Source organism: Colossoma macropomum, unplaced genomic scaffold (assembly GCF_904425465.1).
Source record: "Colossoma macropomum unplaced genomic scaffold, Colossoma_macropomum, whole genome shotgun sequence".
NCBI lineage: Eukaryota > Metazoa > Chordata > Actinopteri > Characiformes > Serrasalmidae > Colossoma > Colossoma macropomum.
In genome coordinates, this window is record NW_023494807.1 from 20,519,251 (window position 1) to 20,545,185 (window position 25,935).

Sequence of the window (25,935 nt, forward strand, 5' to 3'; positions counted from 1 at the left end):
GATTATCTGAGCCTCACCACAAGCATTTCAATGCATAAATATCCTGACATGTCATGCAAATGACAAAAAAACTTGAAACTTGAACTCAAAACTTGAGCTCACACAGTGAGAAAATATAAATGCTATATAGAAAAAAAAAAGATGCATCGAGATGCATCGTTAATCGTTTTATAATCGCATCGCAGCCCTCTGAATCGTAATCGAATCAAATCGTGAGGTGCCTAGAGATTCCCACCCCTAGTGTCAATAGACTCTGCGCAACTGGAGCTCTCGCAAAAACGTGATGATTCTGGAAAGGACATCATCTGATAAATAGTCACTGGCTTTCTCTATAAAACACGAACCGCACTCAAACTAACATCTGTCCACAAGAACAGGAAACCTATCCTTTAAATGCATGTCATCTAAGATGGATTACAACAGAACTACAACTAGAAGTATTCAAAATGACAAACAAACTCTTGCCACAACAGTTAATCCCTTCACTCTTACAAAAGAGAACTGCAACATAGTTTTTCTCAACAAGCAAGCAAAAACCTTCTTGGAAATATTAGCAAGTACCTTGAATCATGCTTTATTATTAGCTGTAAGCAATGGAGTAACAAAGCAACTGAAGCGATACCTTAGGCACTGGACGTCCCACCTCTGCAAAGTATTTAATCCAAAAGTGCAGTCTAGGCATTACACAGATTGTTCCAATGGGAAATTAACACAAAAGAGGAAATGATACATAAATGCATAAGCTAAAAACAGCAGCTGCAAACTACCAATTAATTCAGAGTAATCCAATTAGTGCCTTTAAATGCAGAAGACTCAGCTATGCATAGCAATGTCTCAAATCTATACTGAAATAATCTAATCACTTGGTATCTTGGTATATCAGCACTAATGAGACTGATACCACAACTGGAACTATAGGTAAGAGTTTCAAAAGGAAACTCTCACATAACTGCCTGTGAGCCTTCGTGCCTGTGAATGTGTGTGAGAGAGATGGGGGTGGGTCTCCTTTCAGGAAATGATGCTTTTGTTGGAGTGTGACCGAGATTACTGGCAGTCAGACCCCAATTTTACCGTACATGCTTTACTAAGAATCGAACACAGCTTCGGAGGACACTGCGTACCTCTGACATGGTACAAAGACACAGTCTCTCCAAATTAACGATTGGGCCTAAAAGCAGTTTGCATAAAGATGGTGCATCAGTTATAGAGGGTTTGTTTAAAAAAATGGCTTAATGAAACAGATAAACAACATATCACCTGAGCAGCTGCCAGGGCTGAATTTAGTATGTTGCTAAGTCACATTCTGTATAGAATATTGTTGCTGTCCTTTAGGTTTTCAGCTTTTTAAAATTATTATTACATTTGTATTTGGTACATTTCATAATGAATGGATAAAAAAAAATAGTCCAAAATAATTAAAACAAACCCTCTTTATATATGTAAATATTAAAAGTGAACAAGTTTTGTCCCCTCATCTCCTACAAAATGTACTATTTTGGAGCTATGAGGTTTTGTTACAACAGTGACACATTGTTATGGGCTGATACAAACTAATATTTCTGTCTATGAGAAGGTCAGAGCATTGCACAGAAAAGTTAAGGGTTAACAGGTTTGCCTGTAGGGCAGGTTCATTTTTCCTCTCCTCAATTTGTGATAATGCTGTTATTATATTTTTTATTTTTTTGTAAAGCATAATATTTTTGTGTTCAAATCTTTACTTATTTTATGAGGCTTTTTGAATATAAAATAAGAAGTGTGGCCCTGCGATGGACTGGTGACCTGTCCAGGGTGTATCCTGCCTTCCGCCCAATGACAGCTGGGATAGGCTCCAGCACCCCACCGCGACCCAGAAGGATAAGCGGTTTAGATGATGCATGTATGTATGTATAAGAAGTGTGATGTATGAATAGATGAGTATTTTAAAAGAATCAAGTGAAGCACTGGGGGAACAGCAACCTCGCTACACAGCAGTTATGCTCACAAAGTGTCCTGCTTCTGCGCTCTGCCAAACAGGTTTGTGGAAAGTGGGAGCCTGCTACAAAGCCACAAGCTCAGTTCAGGAAAACCGCAGGTAAAAACATCTAATTCCTGCAGCCAGATTAAAATTACTTCAACACTCACAGAAAGTGCATAAAACATCAACATTCTTATCCTCAGTAATGATTCCTTCAAAGGACAGCCCATGTTTTGAGTGTCTAATAATGTAAATTAATCTAGCTATGCAAAACATTTCTCTAACAGGTTTATGGAATGGAAAAACAGCTCGCTCTAAGAACTGATCACACAGTTAGTTAACTTAAGTAAACAGCATGGAAACGCTGAAAAATGAGGGGGGGTGGTATTTAACAGGAAATGACACTCCTCAAAGCTATCTAACCCATCTGACAACCTGTCTGGCCCATCTGAAAAGCTGGAGTATTAGGGTAATTTTAATATCCTTTAACAGAAAATTAGAGACAAGCAAGAATAAGTGAACTCGTAAAAATAGTCTGATTTACTTAAATGTGAATTCAATGCATACATTAATCCTTTGAATAACGATTAAATTGCGAATGGAATTTTCTACCCACTTGTTTCTCAACATGATCCCACCTCAAGAGAGGGAAACCATTGCGTGACAAAAACGGAGTTCAGAAAACAGTCAATTTACTATGCAACACTCAAAACAGGAATGGTTTTACTCAAAAGGAAAGCGAAAGTGGAAGTCTTGCCAGTTAGTTTGTGTGTCACTTGATAAAAAAAACCAACCTCACAAGTCAATATTGAAGGCTCTCTCTTACTAAGCCCATTATATTACATTTATATTAAGCACTTTCCTATTAGCTTACTATGAGCTTTTGATCACTTATAAAACACGTGCAAGCAACTCCAAAGTGAATATTATGCATATTCTAAAACACGATAAAGTCACAAGACAAAACAGTTCTTATTGTGGAACAACCTCACCTAGTTGCTTTGTATGATGTTATAAACGTGACCAAATCAAGCTTCAATCTTAGGTCAGTGCTCTCTCTCACTGAAAACTTTATCTTTTGATTTACTTTTCCATGTCATCATCATTCAAGTTACAATTGTGTAGCGGTAACTCAAGCCTTCAAATGGCATTTCACCTCTCTGCTGCATCTACATGCTCTGAGAACCATGTAGTTTGCCAATTTACTTAAATACCTCATGTTCAAAAACATCACAAATGTGTTTGGAATTATAGTAAAGGGATCCAAGCTGGCAGAAGGCTGGAGAAAGCTGTAGAAGGTGGCTAAAAGCAGCAGCTTTGGGTAATCAGATAAGGACAGCAACTCCGCATGATCAAAATAAAGTCAACAACAGCAGTCTCACAAGCTAGATTTCTGGCTACCAACAAATAGTCCTGTAGGTTCCGTTGCTCCATGTGGCCAAGACTGCCAAAGAACAAAAGGCAAATGTTTTTGCGTGATGTTCAGCGGCAGGCAATTTATGGTTTTCAGATCAGAATAAAGTCAATGACAGTTGTCTCCCAAGCTAGATTTCTCACTATCCCCAAGAAGCCCTGTATATTCCATCGCTCCATGTGTCCAAGACTGCCTGTTTGACCAAAAGACAATTGCTGTTTTGTGGTGCTTAGCAGCAGGCAATTGCTACATCTTGCTCCAGAATACTTGCTGTTGTCATGGTGTCCAAAGCAGGTAACTGATTTTCTGCCATTTAGCTCGATAAACACAAGTTTGCTTCTCATCAGACTAATTAAAAAATGGTGTGTACACACAGTGTAGATAGCCAATAAGAGTGTAACTGTGTGGCCGTCTACATCAAACGGTTCGTGCAAGTTTGTGAATCAGCAATCTGAGACTGAGATTAGAGATTCAGGGGGATCAGACTGAAACTTACCGGCGCAAAGTCTTCATTTCTGCTTGATGTGAGGTCAGAGAAGTCCATGTCACTGAACACATCCAGAGACGCAGAGTTAGGCTGGTACTGCCTGAAAGCATTAGGCAGAAAAAACAAGGCAGAAAAAACAAAAAAACAAAAAAACAAAAAAACAAAAAATGTATAAAACTAAAGCAATCCAACGATGACAAATGTACATCTTTCATCAGAATTCTGACTTTGGTCTGAGATTTGATTTCATTATGTTTAATAATTTTTGGGGACCTGAATCATTTTAACACAACTGGCCAGCTTGCTACAAGCTAATTCTCACCGAACTATACAGGTGTACTTTCTAAAATAACAAAACAGTGTGACTTAAGGCTACATAGTATACAACGTACTTTAATGGTATGAGAGGTATAGTTTGCACATGAGTCAAATATAAAGCCAGAAAGAAGATTCAAACCGGGAGGAAAATAAGTCTGAAGGGTGACTTTTTCTATGACATGCTCTGGTTTCCTTTTTGAATGTCTGTGGCCTTTCATTTCCAGTTCTCTAATATCTTAAAAGCAAAGTAACTAAAATCTAGTACCTTCTGTCCACTGACATAATAGAAATGCCCATATTAGAGATAGAAACAATATAAAAATATAAAGTTTTAGTTTAGATCAGGGGTGTCCAATCTTATCTGTAAAGGGCCAGTTTTTCATTTCAAAGTTCGCTTTGCAGATGAGATTAGACACACTTGGTTTTAGGGCATTCTGATAACAGTATAAGTGGTATAAGTTGTACAGTACATTGTACCCAAATCCAATAATACAAAAACAAAAAAGCCTGTTACTGGCATCATAAATTTGTGTGACTCACTGTACAATATAAACAAAACTTATTTTGGTTAACTAGTGTCTACCAATGTGTATTGCACTGCTATAACACACCTTAGTAGACATAACTGCATGCTAAAGCTGCCCAAAAAATTTTACAATCACAATCTTGATTCGTTAATCAGTGTGATACAGTTAAAGAACAGGGTCAACTCTGCAAACTGTGGGAGGGCCGCAATGTTCACCTTAACACCGCCTTAGCATGATGACCCCAGTTTCACTGCAGTAATAGGGAACTCTTAAGCGCCCAAATCATGTTTTAGATTATAGCATCGTATAGCATACTGTTATCAAAGTGCTAACCGCGACACTTCTGCGCCGCACCAGCTGCACACAGCAAGCTCTCTGCATTGACTGCATTGTATCAAGTTTGCCTGGAACTGCGTGCCACTAAAGGAATGCACAAAAAGACAGATGGAGCTGTATGAAGAATCTACTTTTCTACCATGCTGCGTGGCTTTTGGTATAAAACAAGCTCATATTAGCCTCATTTGCGTTGTTGATATTGTATCCTCAGTGACACACTAAGCAGACTATCTAAAGCTGAACTAAGTTAGCCTAATGCCAAGACACAGCCCAATTCTTTATTAATATCAATGAAGCACTGAACAAATATTCAAAACGAAATAGAAAAAAGATTTGCAGACAAGCAGCCTCACACTATCTGGGTGTTGAAAATTTGCCACTGCAACAAAGTTGGCCCCTGAAAATGTTTGATTCGGCCTGGCAGCCACCCTAAACCCACCCACTTACTTTTATACTATAAATATCTCACACAATTCACAATTTTCTTTTAAAAAGTATTTTTGAAGTATTTCTTTAACAAGATATTGCATACTGTTATAAAACATGTTTAAAACCTCAACTTCTTTATTTGTATATTGTTTTGTCTTTTTGGCCCTTGGCTCACTACAAAAAGTTTGGGCTACATTTGTATAGCTGATTTGTAGGTTAGAACAAAGGTTTCTCTTTGGTCTGTTTTACAGTTTTTGTTCTTTGCCATTTTTTCAAATATTTTATTTATCATCAGTAAATGGTAGTAATCTAACCTAATTTTGTATGACTTGCACACTTTATCATTAGAGATGGCATATCTGTATCGATGGGTACTGGTATCAGACTGATATCAGCAGAAAATGGCGGATCAGATATCGGAGAGAAGAATGAGTTCATCTAATCCATTACAGCAGTTTGACCGTGACAGCCTTCTTTTAGACGTTCATCTAAGGTAAAAGTGCCCCAAATAAAAATAGCTTGTGTTAAATATCAAAAAAAAAAGAAAAGAAAAGGTGTTATTGTGTCATGTCTATTAAATCAACAACCATCACGTAGCAGGACACCATACAAAAAAAAAAGTTAGGATGGGCTTAGACCTAAGGCTCCACAATTCTGGCGAATTCTCCATTAGCACAGTTAATGATGCATGCACTTCTTTATCTAATTGTTTTGCTGCAGTGGCAGAAATTTTGCAGACACTGGTCTGCTGAATGTATACAGAGGAAACTGTTAGGCTGTGCTAAGGAAAATAAATTCTGGTCCATGCATAACGCATGTAAATATAGAAAATGCCCCAATGTGTCTGCTCATAACATTCCAGTTATAGAGAGCAGCTACTGAGCCCATGAACAAAAGATCCATGTCAGACAGAAGTGTGTAATTATATGCATGTCTGTGCATGTTCTGTAGCCAAGCTCTTTGAAGGCTGATCCAGAAACTGCATTGTTATACCACAATGACTCATTACAAACAACTTATTCTGAGCAATATTTTGTGCCCATAAATTACAAATAAGCAAAGCTTGAATAAGACTTACAGTCTGTGATACTGAAACAACTAAAAGAAAAATTATGAGCTTTTATTCTCTCTTTCGATATCTCTTTTTTGTGTTGGCCTGCCTGAGACGCACTTCTTATCTTACATCAGACTGCATGTCAAAGAGAGAGAGAGGGAGAGAGAGAGACACAGACACAGAGAAAAGAGAAAATCAGAGAGACTAGTGTTTAGCCATCACTCACCTCCCAGATTGTTGCATAGGATAGTGCTGGTTGTAATGAGGCTGCTGGGAGAACGGCTGCCACGAGTTAGTGGAAAACAGCTGATTCTGGAGATGAAAAGGAAACAAACATCACATTTTTCATAGGCTCTTTGGGAATGGAGTTAAACAACAGTTATAGCACCTTGGGTCACTCAAATGAATGAGGTGCTATTTCAGCAAAACAAAGAAATACTCCTGACCAAATAGTCAATATCAAATACACCCAGCGTGGTCTCAATCTGTGATATTTACACTTTAAATGTGCACAATGGCCACTCAACCTCTGATAAGCCAGTGTACCAAATAACCACCCACGAATTCCACAAAGTGAAGGAAGTCAGGCCTTAAGGTTACCATGACTAGCACAGTGGTGCCATAACTCTACTGGAGAATGTTGATGACCCATTCAGCAAATAAATAGCAAATTTCTATCCAAAGATGAAGGTAATTACAACATCTAATAGGGGAAAAAGAAAGAGAGCCAGAGACACAAGGAGAATAATAGGCATAAGATATTTACTGGCCATATTTCTACTGTCACAAGTCAATATCAAGTGAACAACAACTAAAGACCTCTAAAGTTCACTGTGCACAAGTGTTTTCATTTAGGTGGGGCATACAGTATTGCCTGATTGACTTATTATTACATCTTTCTTGTATAACTTTAGGTGCTGTGGTCAAGCAGACAACAGCAATGGCCAGAGGAAGACAACCTGAAACTACAATCCTACCATACTGGGACAAATCCCTGGCAGTCAATAGAAATAAAGGTTTTAAACAACAAAATTTAAAACCGTATTGTCGATAAACCTCTTATTTACTGTCTTTTGTGGAAAACACCATCATTATCAAAACCAGGTGCATCTAGACAGTAAAGTCGGCAGGGAAGAGGGAGGAGCTTTGCTAAGTATGTACCCACACTCAAATGACTGGGCTTTACTTCTGAAGTCACCTCTAAATTCTAGGGGGTTTCATTTTTGGAACTTATTTTGTGTTTGGGTTGGCACAGAGGGCAGTGATGAAGTTCTATTTGGGAACTTTTATTTATTTGAGTCAAATCAATCCATGTAGTATACAATTAGAAATCTGCAGAATCAAGACATTTTAACACAAAAAACATCAAAAACTGAAATCACTTCTGAACTCCTCTGAAGCCCTTACTGTTGCTGCACAATACAAAATGTTATACTCCAATTATTTTGCAACTCCAATGTGCCAAAATATATCAGTGAAGACTTCAAATTTCTGTACGACTTTCGTAAAATCTATGAGCTTATTACTGTGGGTGGTACTCTCCTCCAAATGCATTAATACTGCAATAGTGCAACAGTTTTCTAACCCAGAACCAAGCTAACATTAGATTACTTGCTGTCTCATATGTTTGCAAAGGGTTTTATGGCCACAAAGATCTTTTATAAAAAATGTTTTGTATGTCTCCGTTTCTGGCATCTTCAAAACCTAAAAACACACGATTGTTTAGACATAAGAAAGGTCTGATACACTGATTTGCCATCTAAATGTGATAATACAGGGCGACTCAAAAAGATGTATCCGATTTCAAAGCGGCATATTTTTACAACAGTGAGGCACCTAGGAACCAATCACATACCAATTGAAAGAGGGGGTCACAGATTTTCTGACTGTCAGTATGGCAGTGAACCTCCAACAGCTCAGAGCATTCATCATTGGTACCAACAGTTCCAAAAAAAGTTAACCAGCATCGCCAGATCTCACGCCGTGTGACTTTTTTTTGTGGGGGTACGCTAAGGATTCTGTTTATATGCCACCACTCCCAACTGCACTGGATGATCTCCGAAATCACATTGAAAGAGTCGTGAGTACAGTGACACCTGACATGCTCAATCGAGTATGGGATGAATTTGACTATCGCGTGATGTTGTCCATACAGCTGGAGGGGGTCATATTGAGCACTTGTAAAATTAGGTAAACTTTATGCTCACTTAAACCATTTACAATTTACTGTGTTGTTCTGTAATGATCTACAAGTGAAATAAATCATTTTGAAATCAGATGAATCTTTTTGAATCACCTTGTATTTGAGTGTATTTCAGTTCATTTAGCCCAAAAAGTGCATGTTTTAGGAAAAGAGTGATTAAATAATTTACTGTCATTATTGCCTGTCACTTTCAGAAACATGATTCATGTTGCATCCTCACAGATTTATGCTCAATATGCAAAAAAAAATGTAAAAAGCTGCATTTCAAAATAGTAAACATCCCAGCATTTAGACATTAATGAAAACAAGTGGGGAAGATATAACGTGGGGAACAGCCTATGGTACCTCCATGGAGTTAGGGAGTGGAGGACTGGGCACACTGTACTTTGGGCTCCTCAGCTGAGGGCCCTCTGGGTGCAGGAAGTCCTCCGTGTCCATGACAGCAGATGTGGAAAGAATGGGCATCAGGCTCTGTGCAGCAGCATGATGACTGACCCAGCCAACGTGTCAAAGGGAGCGAAAGGTTTCATCATTTTCCAGCCATCTCTGAGGAGAGGGAAGCGAAAAGAGAGAAAGAGAAAGACATGTCACGAACGGAAACAGACTGAGACAGTCTTTCGTTGTAAAACTGTTTGCACTGATGTGAAACTAGATACAGCCGTGCCCTTCTCTCGACAAATACCAACACGGCAGAGAGATGAATCTTCCTCAAGGCGAAAAAGCAACTTCATGAAAGTTAGACTTGCCTTTAGCTAGCTAGCAAAGTTAAACTGGGTGTTCAAACAGCGTGTAAGGAGAAATGCAAAAAGGCTAGCAGAAGAGTGAAAAACTTAACCTAGCGAACCTAATCTACAAGCGAACTCCTTTCGTTATAGCTAGATTGGCAGAAGTAATACTGTTGAAATATAGATGTTCCAGTTTCGTACAAGCCTGACTTCAACACAAAGTCTGTCAATCCAAGTAGTTAGCTAAGTAACCACACAGTGGACAAATATATAAAAACGACAGACTGTTTGGTTTTCCAAGTGCTACTAGCGTAGAAAAGAGCTAACTTGACCTAGCTATGAAACACCAAACGTCGAGCTCGTGTACAAACCCTTAACGAATGTTTCCACCGTCAGCCCATTACCATAACTTAATGACGAATTAATATGACTATAGTTCTGAAAAGAGCACCGTATGAACTAGCTAGATTTCTAGTCGTGTTGAACTGCTGGCGAACACCGTTAACCGAACCGGTTTATTAACAAGGCCGAATTCTATTGTTTGCCCGGCTAGCCTTGCTGCTAGTTACTCGTTAGCTCGGTCGCTAACGACATTCGCTCGAGCGACACCTCTCTCTCGCTCGCGCAGATAGAAGAACTTACCGCACGCGGCTCAGACTCATAATCCCAGCATTCTCCCCCCTGCGGGCTGCCTCTCTTCTAACTCTGTTTTTTTGGTTCGTGTAAATCGGGACCTTTACGCCATTATTATGTTTTATTTTCTCGGCACGGTTGTTTATCTCACTTCCTGGTCAACGTCGCCATCTTAATTTAGGAAGGAGGAATCTTCCGCTGGCGTCGATTACGTCACGGCCTCGTCGGCCATAACTGACCGTCCAGCTGGGAGGCGAGATTCAACAAAACGTGAACTGAGGTCAAAAATGTGATGGGTTGATACTTTCTTGAGTGCGGAGCACCTAAAGTGATGTGTTGATTATTCTTTAATAAGGCGTGGCCACAAAATAATATATTGAGGCCACAAGGTACTACATTGATGTCCTGATCTTTACATCTGAGACACTATACGGGCAAAAGTATTGGGACCCCTACACATTACACCTACAGGAGCATGTATCCCACATATCCCATTTTGCATCCATAGGCATTTATATGGAGTTGGTCTCCACTTTGCAGCTATGACAGCTTCCCCTCTGCTGGGAAGGCTTTCTACAAGATTTGGAGTGTGTCTGTGAGAATTCATCTAGAAGAGCATTTGTGAGGTCAGACACTGGTGTTGGACGAGACGGCCTGGCTCGCAATCTCTGTTCTAGTTCATCCCAAATGTGTTTGATGGGGTTGAGGTCAGGCCTCTGTGTGGGCCAGTCACAATATTCCGCACCAAACTCACCCGGCCATGCCTTTCTGGACCTTGCTTTGTGCACTGGGTCACAGTCAAGCTGGAACAGAAAAAGGCCTTCCCCAAACTGTTCCCATAAAGTTGGAAGCATATAGTTGTCCAAAATGTCTTGGTCTGCTGAAGCATTAAGATTTCCCTTCACTGAAACTAAAGAGCCTAGGCTAGTCCCTCAAAAACAACCCTATAGCATTATCCCTTCTCCACCAAACTTTACAGTTGGCACAATGCAGTCAGGTAGGTAATGTTTTCCTGGCATTCCTAAATGCTTCCACTTTTCAATAATACCACTCACAGTTGATTGTGGAATATTTAGGAGGGAAGAAATTTCACAAACTAAATTGTTGAAACAGTGGCAGCCTATTACAGTACCACACTCGAATTCAGTGAGCTCTTTAAAACACCCCGTTCTTTCACAAATGTGTAAAGGCAGACTGCATGGCTAGGTGATTGATTTTATACACTTGTGGCAATGAGACTGAATGAAACACCTGAATTCAATGATTAAGAGCTGTGTCCCAATACTTTTCTCTCTAAAGTGCATTTCTCATAACTTGTGGCCTCAGTATTGTAATTCATGGCCACACTTTATTAAAAAATAATCACCATGTCACCTTAGGGGCTCTGTGCCTGAGTATGTTCAAGCGATAATTCTTTTACCTTTATGTAGTAGCATGATTATTCCAAGAGTGGGCGATTAGAGTGATTGCACTGGGGCCCATTGTGCTGCAGGGTCCCCCCCGCCAAGGTCTTTGTTAGGCCCCTTTTATAGATACTAATACAGCTCTACACCCATGACTCACAGAAAAATCCTATTTCTTAAAGGGGAATTCCACTGACTTTTCAAAACTTCTGCACAATTCAACCATTAAGATGAAAACAAAGGCCTCATTAACACCTGGCATTTACACACATAATAGCCAGAAGATAGACTGTTGGCCCACTGACGGCAAAGCTGGTGGCCCCTGGCTTTTTGCTCAGCGTTTTCCGGGCAGACCACTGGTGGTTAAGCAGCGTACTAGACATAATGTCACTTTACATCACTCATTTCCCACTTACAGTCCAATTGACTCTTTTCCTTAATTTCTTTCTTTCATTATCCTTTGTAAATTAGTTTCGTAAATAATTTTAACATTAATGTCATAAATAAAGCTGATTTCACAGCTGTGAGCCATCTAGTCTTGGCAATGACATTTGCAGCAATATGAATTTATATTAGGCCTTGTCATTAATTTTTTTCTCTCAGTTGTTTGTAATATTTGTTTTATTTGTTTATTTTTCAAAAGGAAAACATATTAAAATCTGTTTGAGGAGATTAAAAAGTAGTTAGACCTTGTATGTAAGACAATAATCTGGGTGGTCCAAGTAGCATACAGTCAGCGGGGTTCCAACCTTATCGAGCCAGTGGACCGACATGTGCTTGCTATCTCAGACTGGGGTAGCCATATTTCGGTTATCAAAAGTGAGAACACTGGGGGCAGAAGGGCAGCACGCAGAAGCCTGTAGAAAGCAAATGTCAAGATGAAAGCAAATCCAAATCCCAATAATTTCAGGCAATTTGGAAATCCTGTCATTCTTAGGTCCCAAAAAGAGGACATGTCCTGGCAAAAGAGGATTCCGCCTAATTAACATGCATTTTTGGTGATATGATCATAAGTGCACAGCGCTAAGTACAGGTGTGAGCAGGGTTCAGGACAGGGTCGCACATGACCACATAACATTTGTAGTGACAGTCCTATTGCCTCCCTTACAGCAACAAAGGACATCAGCAGCAGAGACAAAAACAGCAGCATAGTTTCTTCCTTTGTCTTCTCTTTTGTTTGTTTACAAGCCAGTTCATTCAGGCTAAACACTTGTAACAGCCGGTACATCTACAAGAACCAGAACCAGTGGGACATTTTTTGCCTGACAACAAACACAACGAGAGACTGATAAAGTAAATATCAAATCTCATCACAGGTGGTCAGTGGAGATGCATTTAAGACACACGGAAATGGCATGTGTAAACAGCTGCATGTTCACTTGTGATCAGATCACCCAAGATGTATTAACCGCTTAAAATTACAGGCTTATTACATACTAAGGCTTACTATCCATTAAATACAGGGACTTCAGTGCAAACTGGTGGAGGTATTGTTAGGTTATAGAAGTGTGTAATGGTCATTTACAGTGGTGGTGATAGGAGCCAGGGGTCTTGATGGCTACACAAATTTAACCATTTTATTTGCTATCCAAAACAATCAGTGAAGCTAAACCTATTTTGTTTTTATATGTAATATTGATAATGGTGAAATTAGGGCAACATGACAATATATATTGCTATTGTGATAAATTGTCACAACATAATGCAGTATGCTTTTCAGAACATATGAAGCATATCATCAGTACTTGTAGATACTAAACAACTGCATGTTTCATTATAAAGAGAGCAAAATAAGTCCCACTTAACTGGATTTAGTGCAACACAGAATGCTTAATATTGAATAAAAATAATTGTGTTTACAGTTTTTCATAGTATTTTTTTTATGTAGCACTACTGGTTCTTTTTTTCAGTCCCAACCAATTAGATGTCTAAAGAAATCAATATCGTAACACATCATGTACTACAATTTTTTTTTAACTTTCACAATGCTATTTTTTGCCATATCGCCCACCTCTAGGATAAATAGTGGCAAATCTGAAAAAAAAAAATATTTGGGCACTATTTCGCCCGTTTTTGCCAAGAATGGATTTTCGAAAATATGAGCCAAAGCTTATCTCACACTATCATTACATATCATTACATCATAAAACAATGTCTCGAGCATCAGGCAGCATATTTGTTTTCATTTCATCTCATAACTTTCTGTGAGGCATTAAATGCTTTGGCTGTCTGGTTCCTATCACTACCACTGTGAATAATTCTGACTCTGTTTCTGCAAAAAAGTGCACATCAAATCACTCTGAATGACTTTTAACTCTGAATGACATTTTAATGATTATGCAAAATCATATATTGCCCCTTTAACAACATACCAGTTAGCTTCCTTCAACACTACACAGACAGCACTGACATCTGTTCATATCCCTCTTACTGTGTCAAACTTCCATAATGAATGGATCAATAAAAATGGTCCAAACTTACTTGGGAAAAAAATCTTTACATGAACTTCCAATGTAAGTTAACCCTTTAAGGCCTGTTAACACAAAAAAGCAGCTGTTTTGGCGATTCAATCTGATTTAGCAGTGCTGTTGATGCATGTTGAACTCAACAAAGCTGAACATTTGTAAAGTTTTGTTTGTATCACAAAATATAATTTAGAACAAGATAAACACATCAATAATAAACATCAATAATAACATACTTCACAGTCTGATTTTATCATTGCTCTGATCAAACAAATTAGATGCAAATCAGTGCATCTAACAATAAAGGTGATTCTTTTATACAGTGATAGAAAACACAGTAGCACACTGAAAACTCCACATGCTGCACTATTTCAAAATGGACAAAGTGGACATGCAGATCAAATCAGCAAAATCTCAGACTGTATCTTTGGTGAGACATCCAATTTGACAGGGTTGAGAATGTTTTTTTCCTTCTCCTGAAAAGTTACCATTACCATAATTTTGTTCTGAGAGCAACGATTTGTTTCTTTGTAGTTGTATGTATTGTCATGTGCAGGACTCAAAATTCAAACATTCGTGAACCTCTGTTGTGTGCTTTAATAAATAAAGGAAATAGTTGTCTATATCATCATCTTCCTTCTCCTCTTTATTTAACATCAACTTTAACATAATCATCATCATCACCACCACCACCACTACTACTACCACCACTATGTCAAATACATTTAACTCACCTAAATGGATCATATTAATCAGCTGGCCCTGGTCACCTGAAGGAGCTGCCAGCTATGTCAACTGGAAACACTGGAGCACTTCTTAGTGTTTCTGAAACTCAGTCCAGGAGGACACTGAACTGCAGTTTATTTCCCAGCTGCAACACAACTGACTCAGCTAAAAATCAACCACAGGACTGGAGCCTGAGACACTGCATGAGCACAAATGAAGAGTAGAACTGTATATCAACATACACAAAACTTTGCATCTCTTTATAGAAAAAGGAAAAATGTTCTTAATATTCCTAACTTTAATATATGTTAATGTAATTGTCATCAGACAATACCACTGTTTCATTTCATATCACAGTTTGTCTGTTTAGTAGTGAATCATGTATGCTGATGTCTGCTGCTGCCACTGTAAGTGTGCTAAATTAATCAGTTTGAGTTGAATGCAGACCCAGCAGCAGCATGTAAAACCATTAGTGTTTTGAATGAAGGAGAAGATCAGGCCCATGGGCAGGAGCCAGCAGAACAAGGCTGTCTTTCAGTCATTCTGGCTATGTGGCTTTACATTAGCGCACCCCCCAGTGGAAATACCTTGTAAGCACATCATGTTATTATCAATACTATGTATTGGTGTTCCACAGTTCATGGACTTTGAGAGCCTATATAAAGCCCCAGCTGCAGGCCTCGGACATCAGTGTGTTAGCAGCTAGGCAGGGCTGTCTTTTACCTGTGCTGTCGACGTGATTATTGCACAGGACAGCCTACATGACTTCAATTTGAAATACTGACATTTATCTCTCGGTCTCTCGCTGTGACTGAATTGCCCGCCTGCTACCTCCGTGATCGTTTTAAAGGATTTGAAGGATGATGGCTCTTCCTCTCGAGATACGCGTTTTTATCTTGTCTCTGGCGGCACCGTTTGTACTTTACACAGCGAATAATATCTCTTCATTGCTAACGTAAGTTATGCTCTTCAAACCCTCGTAATAGACTTGAAGGTCTTTTGTAATAGACCTAAATATTTCAGGTATTTGCCATGATCGTTTTCAGACATCTGTAACCTGATTGGCTAATTAGAGCGGTTCATTAGGGGTCCAAGCACATAGTGCGGGAAATTCTGCTCTGAAATGTCTTATATAGCATTCTTATGAAGTGAGGAGTTTTTTCTTTTCTTTTCTTGTCTTTTCTTTTCAAAGAACTGCTATTACCAATAGAATGCTATTGCAAAAGCCATTCAGTTTATTGCCAATATAGCCTGTTGCTCAATGTCCAGTTCATTTTGATTAGTATATGAGCCAATAGGCTCAAGTAGGACAGACAGTTTCAGGGCCAAACTCTACACAAAATGTTGACGAAATGTCCTGTCTGTTCTCAGTTGTGGCTTGGATACAAATATCTATGATCTTGCTGCTCTATTCCTCATCTCTAACTGTAATTTTTTGTGTATGCTTAGGCCGCTGGCTATACTGGGACTTGAAGGAGCTATTCTTATTACTGTTTTCTTCATGGCCTACCTGTGTGTTCGAAATGAAAAGACAGTGGATCCTCTCTTCTACGGTAAGGCCCACTATGTTTAGGCCGATATTGGCCAAATAGTAGAAATGTGATTATTGGTTGGTGATAACACTGGGGAAAGATTTCCCATATGAAAATGAAATATATTGTTATATGATGTTTATCTGATGATGTTTGTATATCCACAGTGTGGCAAGAATGCACAGTTTTACACCCTTTGAGTGTGACAGCCGTCTTTTACATTGTGTGAACATTTCATGGTGAATGGACGAATAGATGTGGTCCAAATTAACAATGACATAAAGTCAAATAAAATAAGGTCTTAATTTAATGCATGTTAATGTTAAGATATTGAATCATTCAAATGTTAATGGTATTGCACGCTATTGATATATAAAGTAAATTTTTCCCTTCTTCTGTAATAAGGTTTTATAAATAAGGCTTTATAAATGCTAATGTAAGTCTAAGTCCACTGTCATAAAAGGCTTAGATATGTGTCATGTAACTTTACAAAGGCTGCCTGATTTGGGTGATATGGCAAAAATGTAATACAACAATACTTCAGGATGTTAAACTGGCTGTACAAAGTAGTGCCACATTTAAAAAATACTATCAGAAACTAAGAATACAGTGATATTTGTTCAGTATTTCAGGTACTGTGTTGCACTAAATCCAATTAAACGGGACTAATCATGCTCTCTTTGTAATCAAACATGCAGCTGGGAAGTGTTTCTGAGTACTGACACTATCAACAGCATACTCAGAACAATACATTGTGACATATTGTGATGTAATTTGTCACGATAATGATAAATATTATCATATTGCCCAGCCGTACAGTTCAGTGTTACCCTATTTTCAATATAATCCATTTTTGGGTTACCATCGATCCATGCTGAAATGAATGAAACTGTGAGCCACAATACATTGATCTTCCTCAGATACTCAGATAATACTACCTGTGTGTATGCATGTGTGTGTGTGAGAGAGAGAGTATTTGTGTTTGATGGGGGGGGGGCGGTTTATTCATGCCCAGAAATGAACTTTAAGCTCATCTTTAATCCTGGACTTAGCTGTAATGGAGTCCACTCACCTCTTGGTGGACCGTCCCTGAAACAACACACAGTAATCAGTCAGCGGCCGAGCCTCAGGCTCCCTCAGGCTTTCTGTTCTGTTTGTCTGCCTGTCAGTCCTAATCCGCATCCCATCCTAGGCCTGCTGTGGCTATTCTTAAACATTAGGAAATGCCCTTTCCTGCACTGTAGGGTGGACATTGAGGAAAAGCAGGCCTATTTCTTTGTGATAGAAATCTAGCCTCAACTACATACCCACAGACCATCATAAACTCCTTTTAGAAGAGAAATCAATAGCTGGAGGGCAAAGGAAGAGAGAAAAATGTACAGGAGAATGAGAGAGGTGTACAGGCTGATGGAGAGAGAGAATAGATGAAAAAGGCTCAGGCCTGGGGGCCTAATTGTGATCATTTTCTATGTCTTTGTCTCCATTTCAGTTTTTGCAGTGTTTTCTTTCACCTCTGTTGCTGACCTCACGACTGCCCTTGAGCAGGATGGCCATATCAAAGGCTTTATGGCTTTCTACATTAATAAGGTAATGTACAAAAGACTTTCATAAATGCTGTACGTCTTGATTAATTGATCAAGTTTGATTACTCAATTAAAAGAAGCGAGAATTTACCACCTTAATGAATCAGCAGTGATTAGTCTGCAATTGGCATGATAATGCTTATTTTAAAGGGCCTATCATACATGTATCATACATTTGTCTTGTATTTTGTTTTCCCCTGAAGTCCACTTAAGTCATTTGTATGGTTTTATGTACCAAAGTCAGTCTTAATTTATGCTTCCTTGGCCATTTTCTAACCTCTCCTTATCCCTTACAATTAAACAGGCCATTTAAGTTACTTTGCTTTTAACTGACTGATATATATGTAAATGACCTCTGTTCTGATTGGCTGCCCTATATTGTGCCTGATTTAAAAAGGCTGATCCAGAATGACAGTCCTTATCTCTTTTTTTTTCAGAAAGGCTGGAGTTAAACTGCTTTAGACAGAATATATATACATAAGTGAATATATGTAAATGATTTTTTTGACATCGCCAAAACAATTAAACAGTTTTTACATTACTTAAAAAAGCAAGGTTTTCCATGATATGGGCCTTTTAAATTATGTTACTGGTCTCTTTTATGGTAAGAAACAGAGTTTGACAGACATTACTAGAAACAGACACTAGTTTTGATCATGTTTTGCTACATACAGTCATATGCAAAAGTCTGAACATCCCCAGTCGGATTACATGCTTTGCTGATTTTCAAAGTGAAAATAAGTTAATACATCCTCTACAGGGAAATATGAAATTTTTATGCAAATTTTGTTGCGCTATATCTATTTATTTGCAGGGTTCAACAGAATAAAACATAAAAAATAGAATGTGACATAAACTGAGCAATAAATGTGCAGAAGTGTGTTCTCTGTAGAGGATATGTAGTTTTTTTTTGCTTAGAAAATCAACATAACTCGTCATTTGACAAGGTTTGCCCAAATGTATACAATAAGTCATACAAATACTTGTTCAATTAAGTCATTGTTTGACCTTTCTACAACCGCTGATATTAATAATTAATTGTCAAGATAATTGGTAGATTACTCAATTACTAATGTAATCAGTAATGACAGTCCTAAAATATTGATGCACAGTGTCTTCTCTTGCTTGTAATGTTGACCTCCACTTTCTCAGGTACAATGACACTCAGACTCTAAGCTATTAAACCAAAGCTAAATGCAAGAAGCCAGCATGACATCATTTTCCCACTGTTTTTCTGGTACAGGGTGAGCCGTACTTAAGCACAGCCTATTGCATCATGATGAACTACTGGAACGGAGTGGTGCACTTTGTCCTTCTCCTCATGATTGTCCACTGCATGCGGAAAGGGTGAATATCCTGCATACACAGAGACGTAATGAGAATACACACATTAGGGAATCATTAGGGCTTCTGTTTGTGACTTCAGGATTATATTATATAATATACAGTGTAGCTGCTCAGTAGTGAATATATAATTTCTATAAGTTGTTTTTCATTAAAATTAAAAGTTTTCTTCTTTAGTTTTGCACTAGAGCTATGAGGCTAATGTAGCTAAGTTACCAACCTTGTAGAGCTCGATTAGCATCGTGCTAACTACATGCCTAAATCATTGCTAGCTTGCCTCAAAGCACGACAAAGTGTTAAGTAATGTCCAATAGACAAAAATTGATTCTTTGGTTTTGCATTGGAGCTATGAGGCTAATGTTGCTAGCTAAGTTAGCAAAGCATGTAGAGATCAATTAGCATCTTGCTGACTACATGTCTGAATTACCGTTTGCTTGCCTCAAAGCATGTCGAGTTGTTAAGGAATCTCCAATAGACATGTTTATACGGTTTCTGACACTGTATGACATATTCATAAAAATGGACAAAAGTATAACTAATTATAGCGAAGCATAGCTAAAAACAGTAGTAGCCATGTTCAAGCCTGAATTTTGTTTGTAGTTTGGACAATTTTTATAGATAAGAGTCTCAGAAACCACATAATCAAGTCTTTTTTGAGATATAACTTTCCGTTACTTGTTGGCTACATTAGCTTTGTAGGTCCAGTGCAAAACTAGAGAAGCAACTTCAGACACCAAACATGTAGTGGCTGGGCTAAGGAGGAAATTTTATGAATTTGATTTTGGGCCAAGCCACTACTTTAAGGTCATAAATATGCCCTTTCTCTTTCTTTCCTTCTCTGTAGGACACCGTATCGGAGTATTGCTCTACTTTGGGCTGGCTCCATGATAGCCACTCAGATCGTGTTCATCCCAGGCATTGTCATAGGTGAGGGAACTGAGCTCTTTCTAAACAAGTGAATGGCTTTATATCTGGGCCTGAAAGATATTCGGTAACACTTTACTGTAGGGTCCTGTTCATAAGGCTACATGACACCTACATAAGCTTGCCATGACAACTGACATAACCCTACATGTATGTTTATAAATGCTTATACCAATAGGCATCATCTGTCTTAAAGACTACTTTAGCTAACTTTGATCAAAATCAGCAAATGTAACCTTTACAGCGTATTACACCTATTGTAATAAGCATTTATAAACATTTACCTAGGGTTCTGTCAGTTTTCATGACAAGCTTATGTAGGTGTCATAGAGCCTTATGACCTGTACCCTACAGTAAAGTGTTACCAGATATTCTCTATTCTTTTTGTAACAGTGTCACTGCTGGTTAACTTACTGGTTTATGTCAGTATAACAATATAAAAATATGATACATGCTTGAACATTTCTATTTGCAGGAAAACATGCCAAGTCCATCTATCCAGCCTTTTGGCGCAATATCCTTTTCTTGGTTCTGCCCGTATGGGCAGCTGCGAAGCTTTACAACAGGCCGAGGGAGCTGCCAATCATTCCGGCAGACAAGGTGACTTTTCCCGATTTTAGCCCCAGTTAAGCATAGATTGTAGTCAGTGCTACTCATATCCAATTCTGAAACTGATTTGTTGAGTATAGATGAACGAATGAAGAAATGAAAGTCATTCAGGAAAGTCTGTGTCTATATCTGTGATGTGAAATATGCAAAATATGTGTTGTGTAAGGTTGTATTTGAAATGTCTTCTGTGTTTGTAGGTTGAGGAGGAGCAGAAGAAAGGACTATTATCTCGTCCCAAAGAACTTCTCCTCACACTCTGTCTGCTAGGAGCCATGGCCTTCACTGTTTTCAGAGGTTTTGTAAGTTTCATTTAATTATTTATTTATTCAAGCTTGACAAGCTTAACTTTTCCTTTGTTACCCCCTTCAATTCTCATGACATATCACCAGGTCCAGACGTCCATTCATAACTGCATGACTTGCATATTAGTCTCACAGAAGTTACTAAATAATATACTTTTAAGACTATTAACTGAATAATAAGCTTAGATTTTAAGGGAAAGTGTATCTGAACACTGATAACAGTCAGTGTTAAAGAGGAATACTGTTTTGGAACTCTCTTACAGGTTGTTCTTGAGTGTGCATTGGATATCTGTTTCACCTACATTTACCAGTACGAGCCCTACCTGAAGGACAATGTAGCCTTCTCCAAAGTTATGGTAAGAGCTGGTGATTGCGTTACTGAGAATATGTGTATGGAACGTTAGAGGAACACTTAGGCCAAAATGAAGAAACTTAAACATCTATTGTAAACTTTCCCACTTGCCTTCTACAGCAATAGTCTCTAGTTTTTTAGTTTATCTACTAGAAAAGCTGATCTGATGACATATGTTGAAGGTGGGAGGAACTTTAGAAAACTCAGGCCTTCTAGAGCTGGCTGTTTGTTTTTTTTTTTTCTAGCTGTAGAAGGAAGCCCGTTAGTTAACGTTACTGCTAGGAAGCTGAATGTCACATCTGTATTGATTACCTTCTATACCTTCTATTACGTAACATGACAAATAACATATGAAATGCTTATTTTAGACCGATATACCACTTTAATGAAGAGGCAGGTGTGCTAGAGAGAGTATAACACTACTTGTTTAGACCTAATTTGAGCACCTCTGGACAACCTCATGTTATCCTGTTCCACCCTGTTGTAGATGTTGGTCATCCTCTTCTATGCATTACCCATGCTAACGGCGTGCGTCTATGGGCTGAATATTCCGGGGTGCATATGGATGCTGGACTGGACTTTGCTCCTTGCAGGGGCCATAGCTCAGGTAAATCAGCCAGCTCACTCACCTTGATTCTGATGTAGTTATTTAACCAATGTAATTATATTCGACCAATGGACTAATATATATATATATATATATACACATATATAAGACATATATGGCCTGAGATTACTCACATCAAGAGAGGCAGAAACTGCAACCAACTTGTAAGACTGAACTTTGGAGGTGTGGATAAATATCCCTGCAGATTTCTTTGAAAAGCCCAAAAATCATGGAAATACAAATACTGAAAAATTCGATACTGTATTTAGTTGTTTAGGCCTCTGTGAATTTTTTCTGTTGAATGTTTTCTGCTTTATTCTTGATGCTGAAAAATGAGTAATTGGCCCTTAATAGCCGTTTTGGACAGGGTGGGTCACTTTTGCACAGTACTGTATCAGAGACTTCAGGAACAATGGGCAGAGTTAGCTAAATTTCAACTGCAGTGCCTGAGGACTGACATCATAAGCTAGAAATAACAAAAATAACACATTTTATGTGAAGTAACTAACATTATACAAAGCATAATTTTATTCTAACAAACCAATATTCTAACAAACCAATACCATGTTCCTCCAGACTCAGTGGGCCCACATTGGCGCGTCAGTGCACTCCCGAACCCCCTTCACGTACCGCATCCCTAAAGACGAGTGGAGGCTGGTCATGACGCTTAATGTGCTGTTCATGGCTGTTCCTCTGCTGCTGGCTCTGCACGTGTACAGACGGCCAGCCTTCTTCATGAAGACAGTGCCACCAGGACAAGCCAACAATGACAAAAAGCGAAAGTAGACACGGTACATGTGCAGAAACCACTGTCCAGGCCACACAAAGTCTTGTGAATTTACGGACCCAAACACCAGTGACAGCAAGGCCTTGGTGGCCACATTTTGAAAGGACAAAATAATTTTTCCTAACAGGTGCCTCACATGGATCCCGCGTGGTTAGAAACAAGAAAGTACTGTAAGATACTGATACTACTGATTGTGTGAGGGTTCTGGAGAGGGTAGATCATGCCTTCACATCGATCCTTCTATTAGTAAGTGCTAAAACCGCACCCTTATTGGGTTTTTCCAGGCACACAAAGTTGATGAAACTTGCCTCTTGCCTCCTCCCAAGTGCTTCTTGTCTCAGACTATTGGACTCAGATCAACATCACTCTTTTGGAGCAAAGCTTATCTCACTCATTGAGAATGAGTCATTTGATGAAATCCAGGCTTAGACAGACTCTGGACTCTGAACACACACGTTTCTGCCCACACAACATCAAGCGTAGAATTACTTCATACTGTTAGTCTTTGAAGACGGTTTACAAAAGGGCATTGGGTGCTGACTCGCAGTGTCTATTGCAAAGATGCCTTAAGAATCAAGTTTTTCTAACAAACCATTGTAATATACATAAAGTAGGATTGTTTCAAAAAATGCTTTATCAGTTTTTTTGTTTAAATTATCTTTGTTATGACCTTTTTGTTGTTCTTGCTTGTTTTGTTTGTTAAGATTTAAATCAAATTACTTGGTATGAGGATGAAGACAACCATGAACTATTTCCGTGATTAAAAACAAAACTGAACCTTCAGCATCTGAAAGTGCGAGACCAAAGCCAGCGTGTCTTATTAATGGGTGTGACTTTTCCTGATATGAACCCTAGTCTAGTCTTGTGAAATTCGCTGTTTATTGTTTTCTCAGGTTCAAAAGACGCAAAGTATTGGAAACTTGGGCCCAATCCCATTTCATCCCTTGCCCCTACCACTTAGCCCTTAGCCCTTTGTTTTGCGTGTTCACGTCTGGGGTAGGGTGTTCCGATTATGTTGAGATAGAGGGGTAGGATGAAGTGTTAGGGCTATATCGCTCTCCAAACTGAGCATAATGAGAAAAAAGGAAAAACTGGCAAGATGGCTGCACAAGCGACCAAAGAAACCCACAAATGTGAGTATTTTCTTAGTTAAAAAATTACGATAACCATCGTATTGTCTTAGTTTATTGTCGTTTCAATGTATTATGGTCCTTTTCTTCATGACAAGCATAAAAATCACTAATAGTATGCTGATGTCTTGGTAGCTAGCTAGCTAAATTTCCTGTTCCACTTTAAATAGTCCAGCAGTACTTGAGCAGTACTGATGCCTGAAGTGCCAGAATACAACCGCTGTGCCATTTAAGGTGGAACAGGAAATTCAAACAAGAAGCTGGCAAATATCTGACTTCAGCTTCATATCACAGAAGAATTAGGGGTGGGTGATAAGAAATAATTGTTGCGTCTCCCTCTTTTAAGGCATGTTATGTCAAAAATGTAACTAAAGCCCAGCAGTGAGGCTGCTGAACTTTACCCTCCCCTGCTATTACTGCAGAATGGCAGGGTTGCCTATAGAGCACCGCTAGTAGCAAGTAATGTTAATGAAGTAATGTTCTTTTTTATTTGAGGGTTGTCTCATTTCATAGGGACGATTTCAACCACTACCCCTTGTAACTCAGTTCTAAGGGACAAGATGACAGTCAAAAACAAGGGGTAGAGGTAAAAATAAGAAATGGGATCGGGCCTTAGAGATTAGATTCACATTACAGATGTGCGACTTTATCTCATGACTATAAATAAGAGCTAGGGGAGCACATGACCATTACAAACCCTCCATTTGGTTGCCTTGCCAAGCCACTGCCTCTTGGCTGTGTGCCTCACTGATGATATCATGCCGGCCATGGACTGAATGAAACTACAGTTGGCCTAGTGAACTCTGACCCGGTTGCTTGCTCTTTGACAAAGATAACTAGGGAATGTCTGTGAAGTTTTGCAACAGTGCTGTTAATCAGAAACTGGCCTGTCACTGAGTGGCTCTGGGCAGAAATGGAGATTAGTGAAGTCATTTTGGTGAACGTGGAGATAAGCTATTAAGAGGTTAGGTGGTGTCATTATCAAGCAACCGATTTCAAAATGTCATTAAATGTGTGCCAAACTCTTAGGAAAGCCTGCTGCCATGTTTCCTTTGTTGTTTATTTTAAAGCTAATCCTGTCAAAACGTTTCATAATGACTCACAATCTCACTGAAGTTCTTTGAATTAAGCCTTGTTGCAATGGAACACATTTCAGTCGCCCTCAAACAGATGTTTCTCAAATCACCTCACTTAAGATATCAAAAGCAGTGGCATAGCAGCACATTTCGTGAAGCGCTTTTTAGCAAAACGTACTTTATTTTCAATATATTACAAGAGTGATAGGATTAGTGACTGTGCTCATTGTTAAAAAGATTAGTTATCTGCCACTGCCCTTTAGCACAGACCTCTGAAGTCGTCATATTGTAGTCAGCTGCATCCCAGATGATCTGGATTATTTGAAGGTATTTTTCCTCCTTACTCAAAATGTTATATTAGCAGCAGGATGTATGTGATTATCTTCAATCCAGAATTTATTTGGGCACTTCAGAGTGTATAAATTGATAGCAAAATTTTTTATTGTTTTTTAGCTAAGCACTATTTAGGAATTACACTTTCTTTGGCTTGATCTTAGACATCACAGATAACACTGATTGACAGATTGACACTGCAGGCCCTTTAACTCCGGATCTTTAACTCATTTAACTCTGGAACTAAGCCTTCTTACTTCTTATGTGAAAAATGAAAGGCATTTTCAAAATTTACTGCTGTTATGGTCTGTAAGCGAATACAGACAGAAATATTGGCACCCTTTTAGTTTTCCAGATAGAGCAACAATTCTTTTAGAAAAGTTGTTGAAATTAAAGTGCTTTGTTGTCACATACAGTGGGGTCCAAAAGTCAACTAGTACAAAAATAGACCACATCTATTTTGCATTCTTTTTTTTAATTTAATGCACTTTGTGCATAACAATTTAAGTGAAAAGTAAAATCTTTGGAATATTTACATGAATCTCAGACTGTGTTTGGTTTGTCCCTCTTTTGCTTTAATGACTGTCTGCACTCAAGCTGGCCTATATTTTGTAGTTTGTGCAGAAGCCTCTGATGAGCAGACTAAAAAGACTAAAAATCTGATCTTTACCTACAAAGCCCT

General features: G+C 38.7%; 2 protein-coding genes across 3 annotated transcripts in view; one reads left to right on the forward strand and one right to left on the reverse strand.

The window, feature by feature from the left end:
* Positions 1-10,263, reverse strand: part of sbno2a (strawberry notch homolog 2a) — a 33,292-nt gene extending 23,029 nt beyond the window's left edge. Inside the window, exons 1-4 of one of the 2 annotated variants that reach the window (XM_036556044.1) lie at positions 10,090-10,263; positions 9,068-9,268; positions 6,746-6,831; positions 3,865-3,955 (exon numbers count right to left, since the gene is read on the reverse strand). In XM_036556044.1, the coding sequence (XP_036411937.1) occupies positions 3,865-3,955; positions 6,746-6,831; positions 9,068-9,187 (297 nt within the window). In that variant the 5' untranslated portion in view covers positions 9,188-9,268; positions 10,090-10,263. The remainder of the gene's footprint in view (positions 1-3,864; positions 3,956-6,745; positions 6,832-9,067; positions 9,269-10,089) is intronic. The other variant, XM_036556045.1, reaches the window with a different exon arrangement.
* A 5,077-nt stretch (positions 10,264-15,340) lies between these two features.
* Positions 15,341-23,520, forward strand: zgc:85843 (uncharacterized protein LOC405880 homolog). Its single transcript, XM_036556463.1, has 10 exons — positions 15,341-15,629; positions 16,124-16,227; positions 17,696-17,793; positions 19,033-19,136; positions 19,978-20,060; positions 20,533-20,657; positions 20,864-20,965; positions 21,232-21,324; positions 21,808-21,927; positions 22,504-23,520. Exons 1-10 carry the CDS (start codon positions 15,535-15,537, stop codon positions 22,711-22,713), a joined length of 1,134 nt encoding a protein of 377 aa, XP_036412356.1. The 5' UTR covers positions 15,341-15,534; the 3' UTR covers positions 22,714-23,520.
* Positions 23,521-25,935: the final 2,415 nt, after the last annotated feature.